Source organism: Canis lupus, chromosome 8 (genome assembly GCF_048164855.1).
Source record: "Canis lupus baileyi chromosome 8, mCanLup2.hap1, whole genome shotgun sequence".
Lineage (NCBI taxonomy): Eukaryota > Metazoa > Chordata > Mammalia > Carnivora > Canidae > Canis > Canis lupus.
The window spans coordinates 49,426,599-49,446,927 of NC_132845.1; the positions used below are offsets into that span (position 1 = coordinate 49,426,599).

Below are 20,329 nucleotides of genomic sequence, written 5' to 3' on the forward strand. Positions count from 1 at the left end.
CCAGTTCTGCCTCTCTAGGTTCCCTGTCCCTCCCTATCTGCTCTCGTCTTTCACGATCCCCTTTAGGAAAGTAACTGTCACATCAGATCTCAAATGTCCAAAACCAAGGTCAAAAATTCACTGTACCTCCTAAACATGCTTCCTTTATCTCTCAATTTCTGGCTTAACGATACAACCATTCTCCCAGTCATCTGGCAAAATAACTCAGCATCAAATTGACCTCTACTCTTTAGCTTCCCTGCTATGTAAGACCAGTCACCCAGTCCTGTCTCACCTGACAACTGGAACCTCAGCATTCCAACAGCATTTGCCCAGGCCTGGGGGCTAGTGTGGCACTGTCCCTCCTTCATCTCCCTTCCTGCCCTGTCCATTCCATCTCAGACCAGACCACCACCATAAGAGTCATCCTGAAGCATGGTTCCCACCACCACACCTACCCCCCTTACTCTTCCACTACTCAGGGCTCCCACAGTTCACAGGGTAATGGTCCAGCTCCATATAGAAATGCTATAGCATTTTCTCCTCCCTGCTTCTCCCTTCTGTTTTCTTTGTTCTATGTAATGATTTGTGTTTGCTCTTTCCTTTCAGACATGAGTTCCTCAGGAACAAGGGTTGTGTCTTCCAAGCTCTGCATTCTCCATAGAGCCTCACACTTTCATTACACTAATACCTGCTGAGCACCTACAAAGCCCTGGGTACTGAAAGCGATGGTCTTAAGTCCTTGTTGTCCTGGAGCTTCTAGTTCTAGAAGATACTAAAAAATGTTCACTCAAGGTGCCTGGGCAGCTCAGTTGATTAAGCATCTGCCTTCAGCTTGGGTCAAGATCCTACGGTCCTGGGAATGAGCCCACTGTCAGTGTCGGGCTCCCTGCTGGCAGGGAGTCCACTTGTCTTTCTCCCTGTACCCCTCCCCTTAGCTTGTGCACTCTCTCTCAAATAAATAAATAAATAAATAAACAAACAAACAAACAAACAAACTTATGTAAAAAAAAAATGTTGGGGCACCTGGGTGGCTCAGTGATTGAGCGTCGTCTGCCTTTGGCTCAGGTCATGATCCCAGGACCCTGGAATTGTCCCGCATCGGGCTCCTCTCAGGGAGCCTGCTTCTCCCTCTGCCTATGTCTCTGTCTCTGTCTCTCTCATGGATAAATAACTTTTAAAAAATCTTAAAAAAAAAAAAAGTTCACTCAATGATGAATAAAACTCAAAATTCAATTGGAAAATAATAAAAGTACAGCTTTAGAGAATGAGGTCTCAATTTACTAAAAACCAAAGACATTTTTAAGATGTATGCTAAAATCAAATTCAGAATATCACTGCTTTTGTGTCTTTTCCTCTACCAAGCTGGAAATTCCTTAAAAGCAGCTACCATAATTTTATGCCAATCTCCACATCAATATAGGAATTCTGGAAGCCGCCAATCAGTACTGACTAGATTAATGAAAAAACAAAAAACACCTAACTTACTTTTTTTCATAGATATCTGTAAATTTAAAAAGAGGCAGACAGCAGGCAGGAGCATCCTGAAGAATCGACATTGTTTCTGCACTGTAAAACAAAATTTTACTCAATTAGCGAATAGATGTTGGATATCAAAAAATGTTTTCCAAGTTGTACTTAAAAAACTCATAAAATTAACAAGATGCATGGCTGACCCTTGAACACATGTCTGAATTTCAAGAGCCCACTTATATATGGATTTCTTTCAACAGAAGTAGTACAGTCCTGTAAATACACATTTTCTTATGGTTTTAGTAACACTTTCTTCTATCTTACTTTATTGTAAACATACAGCGTGTAACACATAGAACATACAAAACAGGTTATTAATCCATTGTCTATGTTATCAGTAAGGCTTCCAGTGAACAGTACACAATCAGTAGTTAAGATTCTGGGGAGCCAAAAGTTATATGAAGGTGTTTGACTACATGTGTGGGGGAGTGGTCAGCACCCCTCACCCCTGAATTTCTCAATGGTCCACGCAACATAAATTTGCCAGTTTTTGATATATCAAAATTTAGTTCCTGGAAAAACTTAAAAACATGACGTTAGAGACAAGGTGATTGAAGAATATAAAGTCAGACAATGGGATTTTTATCAGACTCAAGCATAGGGCTTCTCACACCTGTGTATCAGAAGGATGGTGACCACTCTGAGATAAACACCTTGTTAACAGAGAAAAAGGCTTGAATGTCTCCTGCCATGCTGTGGTTCACCTGTTAGAGACCTGGGGGGTGGAATTCCCACAGTTCAGTACACAACTGAATATATCATCCAAACTTTGGTTTTAAAAAATAAAAAGACACCCAGAAACACTCTGAGAGAAAACGAAAAGGCAAACTGTTGAGTGCTTGGCTTTGAGCTGCAGGATTATGGATTTCCACCCCCCTGCCCCCTCCGGCTTCTTTTTTGTTTCTGATCTTTCCAAAGTTTCTTCAGTATTATTTTTATTCTAGGGGATAAAAACCATAATTTAAAATAATGGTGAAGTACATGTCACAGAAAAAGATCTCTGAGAGTTCAGATTTTTTAGGAGGGAGTTCTGTTTCACTAGTTTCCCCCCAAAACAGGGAGAGCTGAAGCATCACCAAAGCGCATTGAGAATAAAATCACCAGATTCCTACAACTGACATTATCATAATGCAGACTTTCGGAGCGTCTATTTGATGTTTAGGATCTATCTGTAAGTTGAGTTTGGAGCTTTGTAGATATACCCTTTACAGACAAACCTACCTTCTCCTAAGATTTGGAGGTAATATTTCAAACTTTCCAGGCTTATAAACTTTTATTGTAGAGGGGTACTATTTTTAGAACCTGTTCTGGATATGTGGTGTATTACTTTACTCCTAACTGCCTGCCAAGCTTAAGCTGTACTTCACCTTTGAGTAATGACTTGAAAAAGAGTTGGATTATTCTAACTAGCTTTTTGCTAACTTCTAGCTTATTTATAAGCTCTATCAATTAGGAATAAGCATTATTGCATATTTAATCATCAAAGAGGGCTGGAAATGTGATCAAATCTATTTTCTTATTTCCAAAATTGTTTCTGGGCTACAATGTTATTTCTTGAAATAAATGGTTTGTTTTTACCTCAGTAAAGAGAGTGATTTATTAGCAGCTCCTGTGGCAAGTGAGACCAGGATCTTCTTGCTGCCAATTTTGTATCTGTGGAGGCTATTCACCGCATTGATTGCTTCTTGTAAGTTCTCCATCTGAACAACAGCCTTGAGCTGATAATCTGTATGGGGGCTGAGCTCAACACTCTTCACCTACAGCAGTAAAAAGGAAAATGGAACGCTAGGTCTACCCAGAACCCTGTCATCTTAAAACTAAAGGTGAATCATTAAGGAACATGTTTGTGAACTTCTATGCTTCTGTGAGGGAACTTGTCAGAACTCCACACTTCTGCCAAGCAAAACCTAAGTGAACTAGGACTGAGTGACCTTCAGGGATATAAAATTGGCCTGGCTTGCCTGCATGCTCTGGCACACACAGCTCTCCCATGCAGGCTCAGGGGCCAACACATGCGAGGAGTCTTTGGAGTCTTCTCCAGACCCTGCAAACACCTGGGACATAGCCATTTTGATAATCTGGAAGAGGTGCACTTCTAGCAAACTCCATCAAATACAGTAAGGTATTAACGAAAACAGACATTACTTTAGAATCCTATTTCTATATTTTAGCAGCCAGAGCCAAATAAGATCCGTCAGCGTTTTATTTCCCAAAGTGCCACTTAAGTCCCTGCCTATAACTACAGCTGCTTCTCCAGTAGGTCTCTTGCTCTCTCGGGCTATGTCCTAAAAACCAAATGTATAGCATGACCATGAGCAGATCATAGGGAAAAGGAAGGAGTTCAAACTTATTCAGTAATCCTTATATCCTGCCTGTGGTTACATGTGTTGAATGACATTCTCTTGACATGGAGTGCTAGCAAAAGGTAAAAGAAAGGCAAGAACAAAAGAGAAAGGTTACCTTGCCGTGCTTAGAAAATGCTTCCTGCATGAGCTGCTGCAGCTCCTTCCGGGATAATCTGTAGTCGATGTTGCTGATCTGGATGTCAGCACCGTTTGCAAATGGGTCTGGGCTGTCGGCACCAATGCTCGGATTTGCAATGTTGAAAGCAAGTGGGGATGCTCTGTTTAAAAGGTTTGGAGACATACTCCTGCTTAAGACATACATATTGAATTATTTTTAAAAACTGTGACTCTATTCACTTCATTTATATCATTTAGACTTTGTTTGAAGCTATATGTAGAAAGCAGCCTTCCACAACACAACCAAACTATTTGGTTTTCAAATGTAGGTTTATCTTAAATACACACTGATTGATATTTATTGTCAAAAGTACTACTTGTTGACCCCTTATTAACAACCAGTACATGATTTAACATCAAATATTCTTTTACCGGATTATTTAAAACTAAAGGCAAAAATTATAGGTGGGGGACGCCTGGGTGGCTCAGGAGTTGAGCATCTGCCTTTGGCTCAGGGCATGATCCCAGAGGTCCGGGGATCAAGTCCCACATCAGGTTTCCTGCACAGAGCCTGTTTCTCTACCTCTCTCTCATGAATAAATGAATAAATTCTTAAAAAAAAAAAAAAAAAAAAAAGGGATCCCTGGGTGGCACAGCGGTTTAGTGCCTGCCTTTGGCCCAGGGCGCGATCCTGGAGACCCGGGATCAAATCCCACGTCAGGCTCCCGGTGCACGGAGCCTGTTTCTCCCTCTGCCTGTGTCTCTGCCTCTCTCTCTCTCTGTGTGACTATCATAAAAAAAAAAAAAAAAAAAAAGAAAGAAATTATAGGTGGCCCTGATGAATTAGTTTTCCAATTTGGGCATTTATTTTTGGTTTAGCCTGTTATACCAATATGTCATTCAACCTCTCCCTGGCTCTGAAAACGCTGTATGTTCTTGCTCATGTGTTACAGTCTTTCTCCAGATCAGGAAACTTTTATGTGATTTATTTTTTTTTTAAAGATTTTATTTATTTATTCATGAAAGACACACACAGAGAGAGAGAAGCAGGCTCTATGCAGGGAGCCCAATGCAGAACTCGATCCTAGGACTCCAGGATCACACCCTGGGTCGAAGGCAGGTCTAAACTGCTGAGCCACCTAGGGATCCCCATTATGTGACTTTTAAAATGTAACTTTACAGGGACGCCTGGGTGGCTCAGCGGTTGAGCGTCTGCCTTTGGCTCAGGGCCTGATCCTAGAGTCCCTGGATTAAGTCCCACATCGGGCTCCCTGCATGGAGCCTGTTGTTCCTCCCTCTGCCTATGTCTCTATCTCTCTGTCTCTTTCATGAATAAATAAAATCTTTAAAAAAATAAAAATAAAATGTGACTTTACAGATACAAAGTCACTTTCTGGAGTGAGTCTTCACCAACTCAGCAGAACAAATATGATGCCTGAAGGAGTTCATGTGATGCAACTCGGGCTTGTGGCTTCTGTCCTCCAGAAGTACTGAGGGAGTCTGGATAGCTTAGATAAGCTAAGCGTTACTTAGGTAATTATGGTGGTTTACAGAGACCCTTGCTTCTCAAACAGCTCCTGGTAATTATGCTATGAATAAGAATAACCAACTCGTGTCCAGTTTGGGCTTCTTCCCCAACATGACAAAGTAAGGAAGAAACAGTAAGGACATCTTAACGTGCCTCCCGTCCAGGCCAGGGACTCCTGGATAAATTTCTTTGTACTCTGCTTACCCTGATTCCCACTTGGAGGAGGGAGAAATGGTGAGGACCACTGGCCCCAAACGTTAGCTAATTACCTAAGAAAAAGTGGGGATGGAGGAGGAGGGGTGGAAGACTCATCTTTCCCTTTGAGCACTCCTATATCACTTGCATTCTTTTCAACAAATGTTATTCTGTAAGCCCTACCCTTTTGAGTAACTACGCCCACGATCAAGAAGCCAGACTCACCGAGAAGACCAAGACTGTGCAGTGAGCAAAGGACTGACTTGCCTCGACGCGATCAACTTGCTAAAAGCAGACGGGTAACTCACTTGGAACGGGGTCTCCTCTTTGTCTTTTTTCTCTACGGGAGAACTGGTGACACTTCGGGCACAGAGGTTCTCTTTTCTAAAGGAGGGAAAAATTGAAGGGGATGGGTCATTGGGTTTCCTTCATGTTAGACAAGCATCCGTGAGCAAGAGTAATTTAACCTACTTCGGATTGGTTTTGTAAGCAGATTCTGCTGTCCCCGAGCTTTTAGGTGCGGGCGCTGTGGCGCTCGAGCTTCTGTGAGGAGGTGCTGCCAGCCTTGGGTTACCCTGCTGGGAGTCACTGTTTCTAGTCCCAGTCTTCGACTCCAGGCGGCACAGCTCCTTAAAAGAGACAAGTGCAACGGATGTGAAAATGTAGGTACCTAAGGAGGGTTAACGACCGTACAGAAAAGAAAAACATGGAACTCGGAGTATCATCAAAGACAGAAATAAAAAAAGGACACACCAAAAGCAGGCAGGCATGTAAAACACAGACACCAAAGAAAAACCAAACCTACCATAAACTTCAGAAAGCAAGAGGTATCAAAGTTACCTGTAAACTTTTAACATTTGTGGTTTTTGTAGCAGATCCAGAATTTGCCTGCGACCCTTTTCCAGGCATGGCTTTGGCACTGGAAGATTGTTCACTTGTATCTTTGATGAGGCACAATTTTGGATTCTTAAGTTTTTTGGGAGACTTCGCTTTATCGGCAATTGCACTGGAACTCTTTGTCTCACAGAGTTCTCTAGTTTTTGGAGTAAATGACACAATGATCCTATTACCAAAGACATCTTCGTTTTCCATTCGCTTCTGAGCCCGTTCCGCACTATCTTGGTTTATGAAGCGGAGAATCGCACTGCAGCCTGTGATACTCAGCACTTTCCCACCACAATTATCAGACAGGCGTCTGAGCCTGTTGCTGATGCTCTTGCCATCTTTATTTGCTGGTAGGTTATAAACATAGAGCAGAGTATGGCACTGCTGATACAGAGGAGAAGTGTTACAACAGGTTAACTCAGGGGCACACGTTCAATTACATAATTAGAACAACAAGGAGGGATCTCTAGACTTAAGCTAACAGCCTTAGCCTTGGAGGGGAGGTCATAATGATTTACAGGGGAGAAGGTAAACTTATGTAGACTGAATAAAAAAAACACAGAAAGGGAGAAATGTACCTTAAATGATCACTCTAGTGAATGAAAATGGCCAGATTTACTGTTCTGGATAATCAAGTCTTTTTTTTTTTTTTTTTTCCTAACCATAAAGAATAAGGATCCCAAAAGTGGACAGTGTGTTACCTAAAATATATTTGACTTAAAGGTCTTTGACTTCAGAAAAGGGAATGCCAATTTCTTTATATATTTCTTTATATATTCTCCAAAGAGCTTAAACACAGCTCAACACTGGTAAACATGCTTATCCCAAATTAAAACTAAAAGAAATGCTCACCCTGCTGGAAATATGATCCTAGCATGTGGCTCAATGAGCTACAGGTGTAGCAATAACCACACCTAATTGTGCAAGTGCGCATGCATGGTGGGGAATGTAACTGTAGAAAACAAGCCCAAGGGTTCCTGGGGCTTAAGGATTAAATGCCTCAATGGTATACAACTAGGGGCACCAGGGTGACTCAGTCAAGCCTCTGACTCTTGGTTTCAGTTCCATTCATGATCTTGGGGTCGTGGGATCGAGCATCATGTCAGGCTCATTGCTGAGCAGTCTGCTTCAGATTCACTCTTTCCCTCTGCCCTCCCCCTACTCACACATGCACTCTCTTTCTTTAAAATAAATAACTCTTTAAAAAAAAAGGTGTACAATTATTCTGTTTATTTGTTGCAAAACATGAGCGTGTGCAAACCACCACCATATTCTTTATCCATGCCAGGAAGTTAATGGAGTAATAATGTTTCCATTATTCCAACCACTAGACACAAAACACTGCTGGCTTTGGAGACACAAATGGCTCTTGGTAGGGTTAACCTATAATTCCCTATGATACTATGCAACAAAATAAAAGTAAAATCCATTCATATCAATTTTCTGTAAATTTTTAAGAGAAGAACTATTTCTAAGCCTTATTTAAAAACTCTGGCTAGGCAGTCCTGGTGGCTCAGCGGTTTAGCGCCGCCTTCAGCCCAGGGTGTGATCCTGGAACTTGGGATCAAGTGCCACATCAGGCTCCCTGCAAGGAGCCTGCTCCTCCCTCTGCCTGTGTCTCTGCCTCTCTCTGTGTGTCTCTCATGAATAAATAAACTCTTAAAAAAATTTAAAAAAATAAAAATAAAAAAACTCTGGCCAGCCTCCTGCAAAGAACGGCCTCACTTGGTGACCCCTATTACAGGTGGTCTTTAGTCTCCATAATGTAATGTCAGAATACAGCAAAAAAGAATGCAAACCCACTTACTGGCATTTTTAGTGGTAACCTGGGGGGCAAGTCGGAAATGAACTCTTCAAATCTGATCAGCTCGTTAGCATGATGTAGCAGGGCTTCTGACGCTTGGTTTTTATGGACCAAAATTATGTGGAAACCATGCCTGTGTCTCAGGTCACTCAGTTCCAATGCAAAATTGACATCAGCTGAAAGAAAAGGTACAGCCCACCCCCACCCCCAAACATTAGAAGGACAGAGACATACAACTCCACTGACACATATTGAGAAAAGAGGGATGGCTAGACCATATCCAGAGTAGCTTACCACCTCCCATCCCCTTCGTGTGGGACAAATTAACACTAACAGGACAATTTTACCACATATTTACATTGAATTCCAAGACACATGTTACTTCCCGTAATAAAAAAGAGCAAATACTGACATTTTATTAGGGAGCATCAACTTTGGAACTGATTCTTCTTAGATTTTTACAATTAGCAATACTGGGACCAGGGTAAAAATAAATAAATAAAAATATATTTTCTTTAACTGGCTCCACAAGAACCTGTACTCAAGTTCTAAGGAGAAAATACAGAAAACCCACATAGACTCCACTTCTTCTCTAAACAGCTCTCAGACATAAGCGTTAAGTATGTCCTGTGTGTTTCAGCCTCTCTGGGGGCATATTTTACTTTATTTATTTATTTTTTTTTTTCATATTTTACTTTAATGTGTACCGGCTTCTCCAACTATTCCCATATAGTGGGTTTTGCTGAAATTAGCAGATGCTTCTGCACTTACTTGACACAAGAACCACCGTGGCTGGAGCAGTGTGCGTGTTTGCAAACCTTCGGAGACTCTGGCGGAGCTTATCGTCAGCCGCATTCTTTGCGGTAGCATTGATGTGGGCAACAGTTACCTGTGTTAATATAGAGTAAGGACAAACAAGCAAGAGCTTAGGTCAGAAAACCACTATGCGTTCTGCCCACATCTTAACAGATGGTCCCCGAGGAAAGACACATTACTGCCACTTAGGAATGGAAGAAAATTATAAGTGGATCTCAGTAACTTCAAATTGGTCTCTCCATACAAATGAACTGGATCCATTATTATGCCTGCTTGCCTCTTTGATCTTCTGCTTTTATACTTTATCCATCCCCCCTTCAGAGAACAGGCAGAAAAGGAAGTGAAATCTGAAGTAGGTAAATTAGCTCTAACAGCTTCTGCCAACAGCTGGGGAAGTAGCAGAGATTGGTATATGATGAAGGTATGACTTAGCGCTGTATTTAATGTCATTTGTCTCCACCATACATTGCCTGTGGCTTTTGGGTCTGGGGTCAGGTGGTGGGACAGGGGAGGCTTCTGTGTCCCCCACCCCCACCCCAAGAGTTAAAATGTGTTTATTTCTGTTAAAGCCATGAGGCTTACATAGCAGTCGCCAGAGCAAGGAAAGGGTTTGAGAGGTACTTCAACTACGTGCAATACACAATAGAATTTATTAGTTTTTTTAAGGAGCATGGATATAGAATTTTAGGCAGCAATATAGCATATCAATAGAATTACTTGTCCAAGAGTCAAAAGAACTGGATTCTAGTTCTGGTTTAAGAGAACAGACTGCAGTCAGACCATCTGGATTTAAATCCTAGCTCATGCAGGGCACCTGGTGGCTCAGTGGTGGAGTGTCCACCTTTGGCTCAGGTCATGATCCCTGGGTCCTGGGACTGAGCCCTGCAGGGAGACTGCCTCTCCCAAGTAAATCCTAGTTCATCGGCCATGTGAACTAAAAAGTTGGTTAAGGGCAGCCCTGGTGGTTCAGTGGTTTAGCGCCACCTTCAGCCCAGGGCCTGATCCTGGAGACCGGGGATCGAGTCCCACGTCGGGCTCCCTGTGTGGAGCCTGCTTCTCCCTCTGCCTGTGTCTGTGCCTCTCTCTCTCTCTGTCTTTCATAAATAAATAAAAATCTTTAAAAAAATAAAAAATAAAAACAAAAAAGGTACATTTAAACATAAATAAATAAATAAAAAGTTGGTTAACATCTTGGTGCCTCAGCTGAATTTGTCTATTTCAAATAAATTCTATGAGCCCTTTCCATAGGGCAGTCATGGAAGTCAAAAGAAACAATAGACATAACCATCATACTAGCAGAGCAATAATCACATATAAGTAGATTATTGAAACATCAGATATGATTAAATGATTTCTAGCACTTTAGAAATATTTTTTTGCTAATTTCCTCTATTTGCAAACTTGACAGAAATATATATTAAACTAACTCTAAATTAAAATTCTTTAGGAAAAAAAACCCCATGTGGTTATTCTTCTACCATAATAATTTTTTTTTACCTGGCAATTATTCAGCTCTTGGATAACTTCTTTGTTTTCTTTACTAATGTCGCACACACAGATGAATTCTGCTTCTCTGTGGCCTTTAAAAAACTTCTCACGGATTCTCTGTACAACAGCAGTAGCTGAGCGGCCAGAGGGAACTGAACAGTTTTCAATATCCCAAAAAACTCCAATGGGGGGTAAGTTTTCCAGCACCTGTCCGGTTAGTGCAACTTCTGGTGACCCTTAGGAAATGTTAACACTTTCAATCACATATAGTGAAAAAAAAATGGCAAACTAAAATAAAATCATAGGTAGCTACCTATCATTTTTACTGGCAGAAAAATGAAATTACTGATTGATGTTAAGTTTAAGGATACCAACCTCACTGGTTGACCTAATAGCACAACTGCAAGTTGCAATAGTATTTCTAAGCCATTATTCCTATTTTTCAGGAGAGAACAAATCTGAAGGTCAAGTTACTTCAAACCCACAATACTTCAAGCCCACATTGCAAAGCACGAGCCATCATTCTCAGGCTGATCATTACGCTTCTCTGAGGTGAATGGACACTGCAGCTCTGCGACCTGATTGTTATGTCTGCTCATGCTTGTCTACCCACTCAGTATGGAAGAGCAATGAAGAGGTGACAAAGTGTAAAGTTGTTACTGTCCTTGATTTAAAAAAAAAAATGTAACACTGCATTAACATCTGACTTAATATTTTAAAAAAAGGTTTTCGAAAGATAAAATACCACATTAGCTAGTTTTGGGGGAAATGACAATAGGTTTTTCACTTACTGTTTTTCATCAAACATTATAAAATCTTTCTAAATATTAAGTATTTCTATAGAGTACACAATTAACAAGCATGATTATTTATGAACCTGTGTAGATAAAGAGTCCCCTCTAGCGCTTACTTCTCCTAATATACTCCCTATTTTTCTATACACAGCGTCTGGTCTCAAATAGGCGCAGCTCAACATAAAAGACAAATGACTTGTTGGTCTGTGAGAATAAAAAGATTTTTACCAAGAGGTAGAAATGAAGACTCATATACACAGTAGCTTTAGAACCACAAGGAATCTTTTCAAGGCGATTAAATGCGGTGTTAGTATCAGATACTGCAAACTACTTAAATATGCACATTTTATACCATACTGTCATTTACCAAATTTCGAAGAAGCTTTGCCTAGACTGGTCGCCAATAACAACGTGGTCTCCTTCCCTGTTCCTTTGGTTCCACAGCCATTACACAGAGGAATAGTAACAGGTGCAGTTTGAGTATTTGGAGGTGGTATATTTGGCCAGACTTTAGCAGCATCAATTATACTATTTCTTGCCGGCTGTTTTAAAAATTTTTTTAAAAAGAGGAGGAGGTTTCAGATACATCATTTCAGAACCTAGAGTTATAAACAACAACTGAAAATACAGTCTAAGTGTTTCTTCTTTCCACCTGTTAACCTCTGGTGGAATGTATTTTCAGTACTTCAGGGCATTCCTAAAACTATTAGCCATCAGTTCATAAACTCACTTCAAGAAGTGACTTGAAATGATCTAGGAAGATATTCACATGATCAGACCTTTACAATCTAGGGCACGTGTATACCGCAAAGGCGACCCTGAACACTCTACGTGGAAGTGATTGAGATCTTTGCTTGAATATTCATGTGATCGAGGCCAAGTTCCAAGACCCTCAAATTATTACAAAAGAACAACATGGCGTGACCTACATTACACAAATGGGTCCACGTATAAGGTGAGTATTAAGTTATGAGAAACTGCAATTGTGCTCTAGCCTTTAAAGACAGAACAGAACACGAAGCTTTGCCGAACTAGGGTTTACAAGAAACAGATTTATTACAAGAGCCTCTAAAAGCATCAACTACATAAATGATGACTCTGTACTTTTTTTGAATGGCCCTTCCATTTTTACCCTTTGCTTCTTTCAGGACCAAAAGAAGCTGCACTGATGGGGTGAAAGCTACCTCACAGAAGAATCTTCAACCCCATGCACAATAAAGATTTTTCAAGATCTACTTTTTTAAAAAAAAAAGGTCATTCCTCAAACATCAGCTGCACCCAACAGAACAAATAAAAAGATACACACCTTGTTTAGACAGTCTTCGCAGTAAAGTGAGCCCTTTAAACAAACCGGAGGTACCACATTTAGGTGCAAAGAATTGGTGCACAAGTGAGGCGTTAGCTCCGACTGTGATATGTGCTCTTCCAAATGCCCTGGAGCCCCGCTTGTGAAATCAGAACAGGGGAAATAGCCAGCAGAGGCGCAGCCCTGGAGAGCCGGGAACTGATGCAGCTTGTGCACATTACCATGACATGATTGGAAATGAAGCTTTCCACAACAGGGCAGGTGTTTGCAGGAAGATAGATTACTTTCTAGACACATGCTGGGAAAGTCACTTGCAATGCCGGCCAAACTGCTCCTAGCTGAGGCATTCTGGAGTGAAGACGCAGACTGGAAAGCAAACCCTGACCCTACCTGACACGTGATGGTCCTGGTGCTCTGCGAGTCTAACAGTGCGCCTGGGTGAATCAAGCTACCAGTACCTCCACTACCGCCGCCACCACCACCACCACCAAAATGCATTGGTGAAGTGGAGGGTTCATTAGGGCAATGAGCACAGCAGCTTACTTTGGGGACAGGTGAAAGCTGTATTTTAGGTTGCTGAAGAGAATGAATATCTGGAAGTGGGACTGCTGGAAAGAGTTTAGAGCCAGCATGAAGGGGAGATGGCACATCCTTTAATTCCACAGCAACTTTCTTGTTCTCCATGTAATCTTTCTGGGAAGAGAAGATCAAAACGCAAATTAATGTTATGAGGCCAGTGACTTTTGGTTACTCACATCCTACTGCAATCCCAAAATGAAAATAGTGTTCAATCCTGTTCACATTACTCCACCATAACCAAACAATATGGAATGGCAGCTGAAACCAGGGGTATTCTTCAGAGAGGTCTGCAGGAGGTGAACACTGAAACAGACAACTAAAATCAAGACCGTTTCTGTCCTTCCTGAATTTTAGGTGACTGGGGGCGGGTTCTGCTTCCATGTTCAGCAGGGCAGGTTAACCATCTGTGCCCCAGGGACTTCCCTTCGATAACTTCCCCTTGCCTCCTAGGGTCTTCTAAAGACAAAACAGGTGGCATGAAAACAACAGTCACCAACAGCATTCAATAAAGATGGCTTCCAAGCCATGTACTTTGAGGAAAATACTTAATGGTTCCTGCAGTCAAATCATCAAGGGTTTAGGAAGGTCCTCCAGAGGATTCCAAACATTAAAGATGAGATTAGCTATCTGTCCAAGTGGCCCACCCTTGGAGGTTTCAAATGTGTAGCTGATGACATTAAGCAAGTTCCAGGGTATCATGACCTAAAGCCATAATGCCAACAATGACTTTATAGCCAGGGACAAGATTAAGAGTAATTAGAAAATTATTTGGGAACAAGGTTCCAGAGAAAGAGTTTGTTATTCGCCTCTAACATAGACACAGGAGGCCAGAATATTTACAAGGTTATAGCATAGCAGTGTCAGAGACTTGGGTCTGAATGCGCTCAGTAACTGAGGGCCTTGGGTAAGTTACACAACCTGTCTATACTTTAGTTTCTTCCGCCTTCAATTGGGAACAATAGGATATACCTCCTGCAGTTGTTAGGAGGAAATGAGATAGTGCATGTAAAGCACTCAGCAGAGTACCTGCCTCTTAAAGGAGATCCAGCTAATCAGTAGCCCTTACTCACTGCAGGAACTATTAAGAGAAAGAGGATGTCCTGATATAGTGAGAGCGACATGCTCTTCTCTCAGAGCACAGAAAGGGCCATATGACTGCTATGATTTCACTCCTTTGGCTGTGGTTCTACACTCATCTGGGAGAGTACACTCATTTAGGAGAAATCTGGATTTTTCACTTGGACATTTCCTAAAAGGGAGGTGACAGCAATTGACTGACTGCCAACAAGCAGTGTGTTCTGCCCTCTTCGTAATTACAGTTCAGGCTGGAAATTCATCTACTGGCATTGTGATTTACAGACACCTGGCTCTCATGATCAGGGTTATTATGAGTTGGTCCCCCTGAATTTACTCCATTCTGGGTGCCACTGATAAAATCAGGTTTCTGGATCTGTAAAGCTGAGAGCACAATCCTGTACAATGTGACTCCACAAGGGTCAGATCCTCCAGCCCAGAAGCCCTGCCTAAGCTGCCAACCCTGTTGCCAAATGTCCCTAAAAGAAATGACCTCAATTACTGATGCCATGAAAAAAAAAAAAAAGAAGAAGAAAAAGAAAAAAGTTAAGTATATAATGAAAACCTGGAGAAGATATGGAATTTGAGTTTTTTAAAAGTTACTAATACCCTTATGTAAATTTACAGTAAAGACTCATTTAAATTCCAAGTGCAATAGCAAAAAAAAAAAAAAAAAAAAAGTAATATGGGGCATGAAATGGAATCAGAAAAAAAGTCAAAATCACTATGAAAAAGCAAAGGAAGTTACAGACATGTTTAAATATTCAAGAGAAATCTTGAATAGAAAAAGACTGCCAATAAAGTCCTATTAATCTTGCTTCAATTTTGAGACTCAAATCTCAGAAGGCTAGAGTGAAATAAAATCTATTTTATACTTTCCTCTGATTTGACTCTATAATTTGGATTTTATCTCTGGCATCTGTGACTTTTGATAAGAAACAAATCATCCCCAAATTTTAACATTAAATATTTAAAGCACCTACAATACTTAGAATAGGAATACAGGAGTTAAAAAATTTAGGCTCTCCTTGAGTCAGGAATTATAACCATGTGCTACAAGGAGGAATAGGCTGGATACGAGATAAAACTTAGTACAGACTCCAGGGAGAGACACTGCCCCAGACCAAATGGACCGCTCATCTATTTGCATAAGGAGTTTGCTGTGTCCTCAGTCTTGCGCATAGTTACCGTTTGGGGACTAAGTGGCAATGTCTGCTCAGGACGAGAAAAGCAATTAGAGAATTTCCAAAGCCATGGCTTAGCATCATTATTTTGTTGCAGCCATCCAGGTGTTCTACTGCAGGAGTCCTCAGTTCCGCTTCCTTCCATCATACAGCCATACAAAGTGGTTCAACATTCTTTCATCTTTCTTTTCTTTCATTCTTCCACCCTGTTAAGAAGGAGACTGCAATGTTATTTATTTGCCTAAGTACAAATTTCATTATTAAAATGGAAGATTGCAGGGGCACCTGGGTGGCTGTTGGCTCGGATCACAATCTCAGGATCCTGGGATGGAGAGATGGAGAGTCCCACATCACGTTGTGCTCCCTGCTCAGCGGGGAGCCTGCTTCTCCCTCTCCCTCTGCCGCTCTCTCTCAAATAAATTTTAAAAAGTGAGACCGCAACTGTACTTATGGAACAACATTATTTACGGTATAATGGCTCCCATTAAGTCAAAGAGTAAGGAATAAAGGTAGAATTCTAGCCAAATGCCAACCCATTTAGCCCTGAGCAGGTCTTTTCTATAGTTTTTCTTAATTCTTCTCAACCATGTCTCCCTAAAGACTCTCCTGGTAAAGGTCAAAAAGTTAACCGAGTACGTAATTTTAGTAAAAGAACAGCTACATGTCTTCATTACCAATTACATAAGATTCTGAAATTGACTTAATAGCAACCTATCCCACTGTGTCATTGATGTGACTATGGAAGGTCCAAACTAAGTGAACTCTTTGGACTCTGAATTTGATTTTGCTACAGAACAAATCGAACCAATTTCTTCATTTACTTATTACAAAAATACAATCAGATATACCACCAAAAATCTAATCGAGAAATCTCCAGTCACAGATGTGCTGTATCTACCCCAGTGCAACCAACTGCATTCTTACAAGTCTTAAACAGTACAATAAAAGCAGATCAAATCAATAACAGCCAGTGGGCGTGGAGGCAGACTGCCAATGGTAAGGACAACTGAACCTCATTTCCAAGTCTTTGCCATTATACCAAACAACTGCCTATTCTTACCTGCAGTGGCCATTTTAAGGTTATCAATTTATCAGAAATTTCAACTGGACATAAAGAAAACAATTTCTTTTAAGTCTCTCTCTCTGAAAAGATGCTCTTCTCAAGAGAGTTTAATATCTACGTAGTATGGTGAAGGGAGAGATGAGTATTCTATCTAAAATATAGAACCAATCACATAAAGCAGGGGCAGGCAAACTATAGCCTGCCAGCCAAAACCAGCCCTTTACTTGTATTTTAAAGACCTTCAAACTAAGAAGGTATTTTATACTTTTTAATTCTTGGGGGGGGGGGGGGGAATCAAAAGAATCATATCTTGTAACCCAAAATTATATGAAATTCAACTTTTGGTGTCTCTATTTTAAATAGATAACTTTGTTTAAATACTGTCTGGCTATTTTTGCACTACAGCTACAGAGTTGAGTATTTGCAACAGAGACTGCATGGCCCACAAAGCCTAAAATATTTACTATTTGGCCCTTATGTGGAAGCTACAAAAACTTATATTAAGTTTCAGTCTCTTCCTCTGCAGAGTGTGGCTAAGTTCTTCCCCTCTACAGCATTACGAAGGGGGGAAATTATGGAAATGACCCCACCATCTGTCTTCACCAATGTAGAGCTTGCGCCAAGTACAGGGTTTGCAACATAGTATATACTGAGTAATTATTGTTAAGTGAAGGGATAAATATTGTAACTATTTACCTACTACTAAAAGAGTTAATCGGGATCTCTGGGCGGCGCAGCTGTTTGGCGCCTGCCTTTGGCCCAGGGCGCGATCCTGGAGACCCGGGATCGAATCCCACATCGGGCTCCCGGTGCATGGGGCCTGCTTCTCCCTCTGCCTGTGTCTCTGCCTCTCTCTCTGTGTGACTATCATAAATCAATGAAAATTAAAAAAGAAGAAGAAGAAAAAAAAAACTTTAAAAGAGTTAATCTGGAGGGAGAGATGGAGTGTACCTCCACAACTACAATAAATTATGACAGTTGTTCTTCCTACTGAACACAGATCTCGTAACCCCCAACCATCTCCTCTCTGGATCATGGGAACCTGTGATGTTCACAATATGCAACTTCAACATGCTCTTTCAAATTTCTTCAAGACCAATCCTGAAAGTGAGTTAAGAGGCAGAGTACAATACAGATCACAAACCATTTTTATTTAACATTATTTCCTCATTCAACAACTATTTATTTAGTATCTATTATATAACAGGCCTGTGCTTGGCACAAGAGATACAATGATGAAAACAACCAGACAATAAGATCCATTTGTGTAATTTTTCCCCCCACAGTAAAGCAGGAGCAGGAAACCTGAGCCTGAACTATACAAGGTTGAGCTAGACAAGGGAGAATTGAGCTACATTTTACCTAGGAGTAAACACAAGTTTAATTAGGTTTTGTAACTTGGCCAAGATCACAGAATTAGAAAGGGGGCAGAGCCAGGCTTGTCCACCTCTTTCTTTCCATCACACCAAGGCACCTGCCTTCCGTATTTATTGCTCAACACAATCAAAAGTACAAATGTATTAGCTTTGGGGATCCCTGGGTGGCTCAGCGGTTTAGCACCTGCCTTCGGCCCAGGGCGCAATCCTGGAGTCCCGGGATCGAGTCCCGTGTCGGACTCCGGGCATGGAGCCTGCTTCTCTATGTCTATCATGAATAAATAAACAAATCTTCAAAAAAAATGTAATAGCTTTTAAGTTGCCTGCACCCAGAAAATTTCCCATTCCTGGGAATGCCACTAAGTAACTCAGGTAGCCAAAACAAGTTTTTTGTTGATTTGAGTGGGAGTCTTTGAACAATTAGTGCTTGAGAGCGCAGCCGTCTGATGTCCGCCTGTATATTAATCTCCAATTTTGCTGCTCCCTATCCAGGCAGCTTTTAGAGAGTTCGCAACCTCTCTGAACCTCAGATCCTACGCGTAAAATGGGCCTGATTATAACTGCAGCATCCTCATAGGGCTGTTGTCGGGATTTAACGAGATGAAGTATAAAATCTAGAAGCGGCCTCCTCTTAACACAAGTTAGTCTTCGACCCTCACACGACACAGTCCCCTTACTTACTTTTGTTTCGTAGCTCTTCTTACTAAAATTGTTTGATTTTTTTTTAAATTATGCCTCCCCGACTTGAACATAAACTCCATGGCAGCAGCCAAGCAGACACCACGTTTTCTCATTCATTGCTCCACTTCCTGCACCTGCCAAGTGCCTAGCACCGTCTCAACGATTGCTGAACGAGTCAAGTGTTCAAGAAATGTCTAGGAAGATCCTTTGGGTCTTGATTTCCCAACATGCAAAACTGTATTTCCAGCTCGGGGGGAGGGGGGGGGGAGTGGGGGAAGTCCAGAAGATAAAAGGTGACTGGAAAGCTCTTGGTAATGCCAGAAAAAAAAAAAAAAAAAGAAAAAAAAACTACTTGGGAAACTAAAACGTGTATGGAGGCGTAGCGTTACAATTAGTAGTGGGAGTGGCTCAAGCCCTAAGGCAACTCAACGTAGTGTTGAGTCTGTCTGTCAAGCCAGAGACTATACCCTAGGGAGTGCTGAACCGTCCGAGGGGAGTGCAAGAACGCTCAAGGGGGGGGGGGGGGGGCTGAAAAACATTCACCCCTGTCTTCCCTTCTTAACCTTCCAACTGTGCACGCTGCTCCGGAAAGGCTGCTCTCCACACCTGGAAGCCCCCCAGGGAACAGGGAGACAGGTGCGGGCGGGCAGCCAAACACCCCCAAAGAGCAGCAGCGGCGCGGCAGTGACAGTCGTGAACCGACCTGAAAGGGTGACAACCCAAACCCACGGTGGGGGCCTGTCTGGTGGGTCCCAGTCCTTCCCCCCGGAGCAGACAACCTCCCCCACCCCCGCCAGCAAAGGGCAGGGGAAAGGGGGGGGACGCTGTCCCGCCTCCAGCCGGTGGCCCCAGAGCAGTGAGCCCATCAGGAACCAGTCCCCAGCGGTGCCAGCCAACTCACCTCAGCCGCCGGCTCCACCTCCGCTCACATTCCGGCCCCGCCGCCTTCCCCCCGCCCCCCCAGGCCCTTTGTTTTGATTCCCGACTCCGCAGCTCCCGCCGCCGCCGCCAAGCGCACCCTCCACTTCCGCTTCCGCACCGCACCGCCCCTGTCGCAAAACCGACGCCCTTCTCTCCACCCCCCGCCGCGCCCGCCCGCCCGCCGTGGCCCCGCCCCTTCCTCCACCCCGCCCCCGCCGCCGCGTCCTCCCCGCGCGGGGCGTGCTGGGAACCCCGGGGGGGGCGGGGCCTCGCGGCCCTGCAGCCTCGTCAGGCTCAGTCCCCTCCCGATAAACCCCTAAATAGGGACCTTCCCAGGGGGAGACCCCGGCTTTTTGGGGCCAAAACCCCCTGCTTAGGGAGGCCTTCTCCCTGGCTTATCGTGGTGGAGTGGAAAGGAACCTGATAAGCGGAGAATGAGAGGGCTTGTGAGGTGGAGCCGGGCGGGGGGGTGGGGGTTGGAAAAAAACTTGCCAATCGGGATTTTGATACGATTGAGCTTTTTGGGTCTTTGGAGGGAAGGCGATTTAAACAGGATTTTGATGAAAAACACGACGGTTTTGGCGCTCTCGCTGATGTGCGCGCGCGAGCTCCGCTCTCCCTGGTTCCCTCTGGTCACGTGACGGCTCTCTCGCTTGCTCTT

The 20,329-nt window shown here is 42.6% G+C and overlaps 1 protein-coding gene across 10 annotated transcripts in view; it reads right to left on the reverse strand.

The window, feature by feature from the left end:
- MARF1 (meiosis regulator and mRNA stability factor 1) overlaps positions 1–19,776 on the reverse strand; it is a 40,739-nt gene extending 20,963 nt beyond the window's left edge. For 2 of the 10 annotated variants that reach the window (XM_072835875.1, XM_072835881.1), the window contains exons 1-13: positions 19,649–19,776; positions 15,632–15,833; positions 12,791–13,483; positions 11,852–12,026; positions 10,700–10,926; positions 9,158–9,275; positions 8,390–8,562; positions 6,538–6,966; positions 6,169–6,326; positions 5,923–6,081; positions 3,973–4,165; positions 3,091–3,269; positions 1,468–1,548 (exon numbers count right to left, since the gene is read on the reverse strand). In XM_072835875.1, the coding sequence (XP_072691976.1) occupies positions 1,468–1,548; positions 3,091–3,269; positions 3,973–4,165; positions 5,923–6,081; positions 6,169–6,326; positions 6,538–6,966; positions 8,390–8,562; positions 9,158–9,275; positions 10,700–10,926; positions 11,852–12,026; positions 12,791–13,483; positions 15,632–15,775 (2,729 nt within the window). In that variant the 5' untranslated portion in view covers positions 15,776–15,833; positions 19,649–19,776. The remainder of the gene's footprint in view (positions 1–1,467; positions 1,549–3,090; positions 3,270–3,972; positions 4,166–5,922; positions 6,082–6,168; positions 6,327–6,537; positions 6,967–8,389; positions 8,563–9,157; positions 9,276–10,699; positions 10,927–11,851; positions 12,027–12,790; positions 13,484–15,631; positions 15,834–19,648) is intronic. The other 8 variants (XM_072835883.1, XM_072835880.1, XM_072835884.1 and 5 more) reach the window with 8 other exon arrangements.
- Between the last annotated feature and the right edge of the window lie 553 nt (positions 19,777–20,329).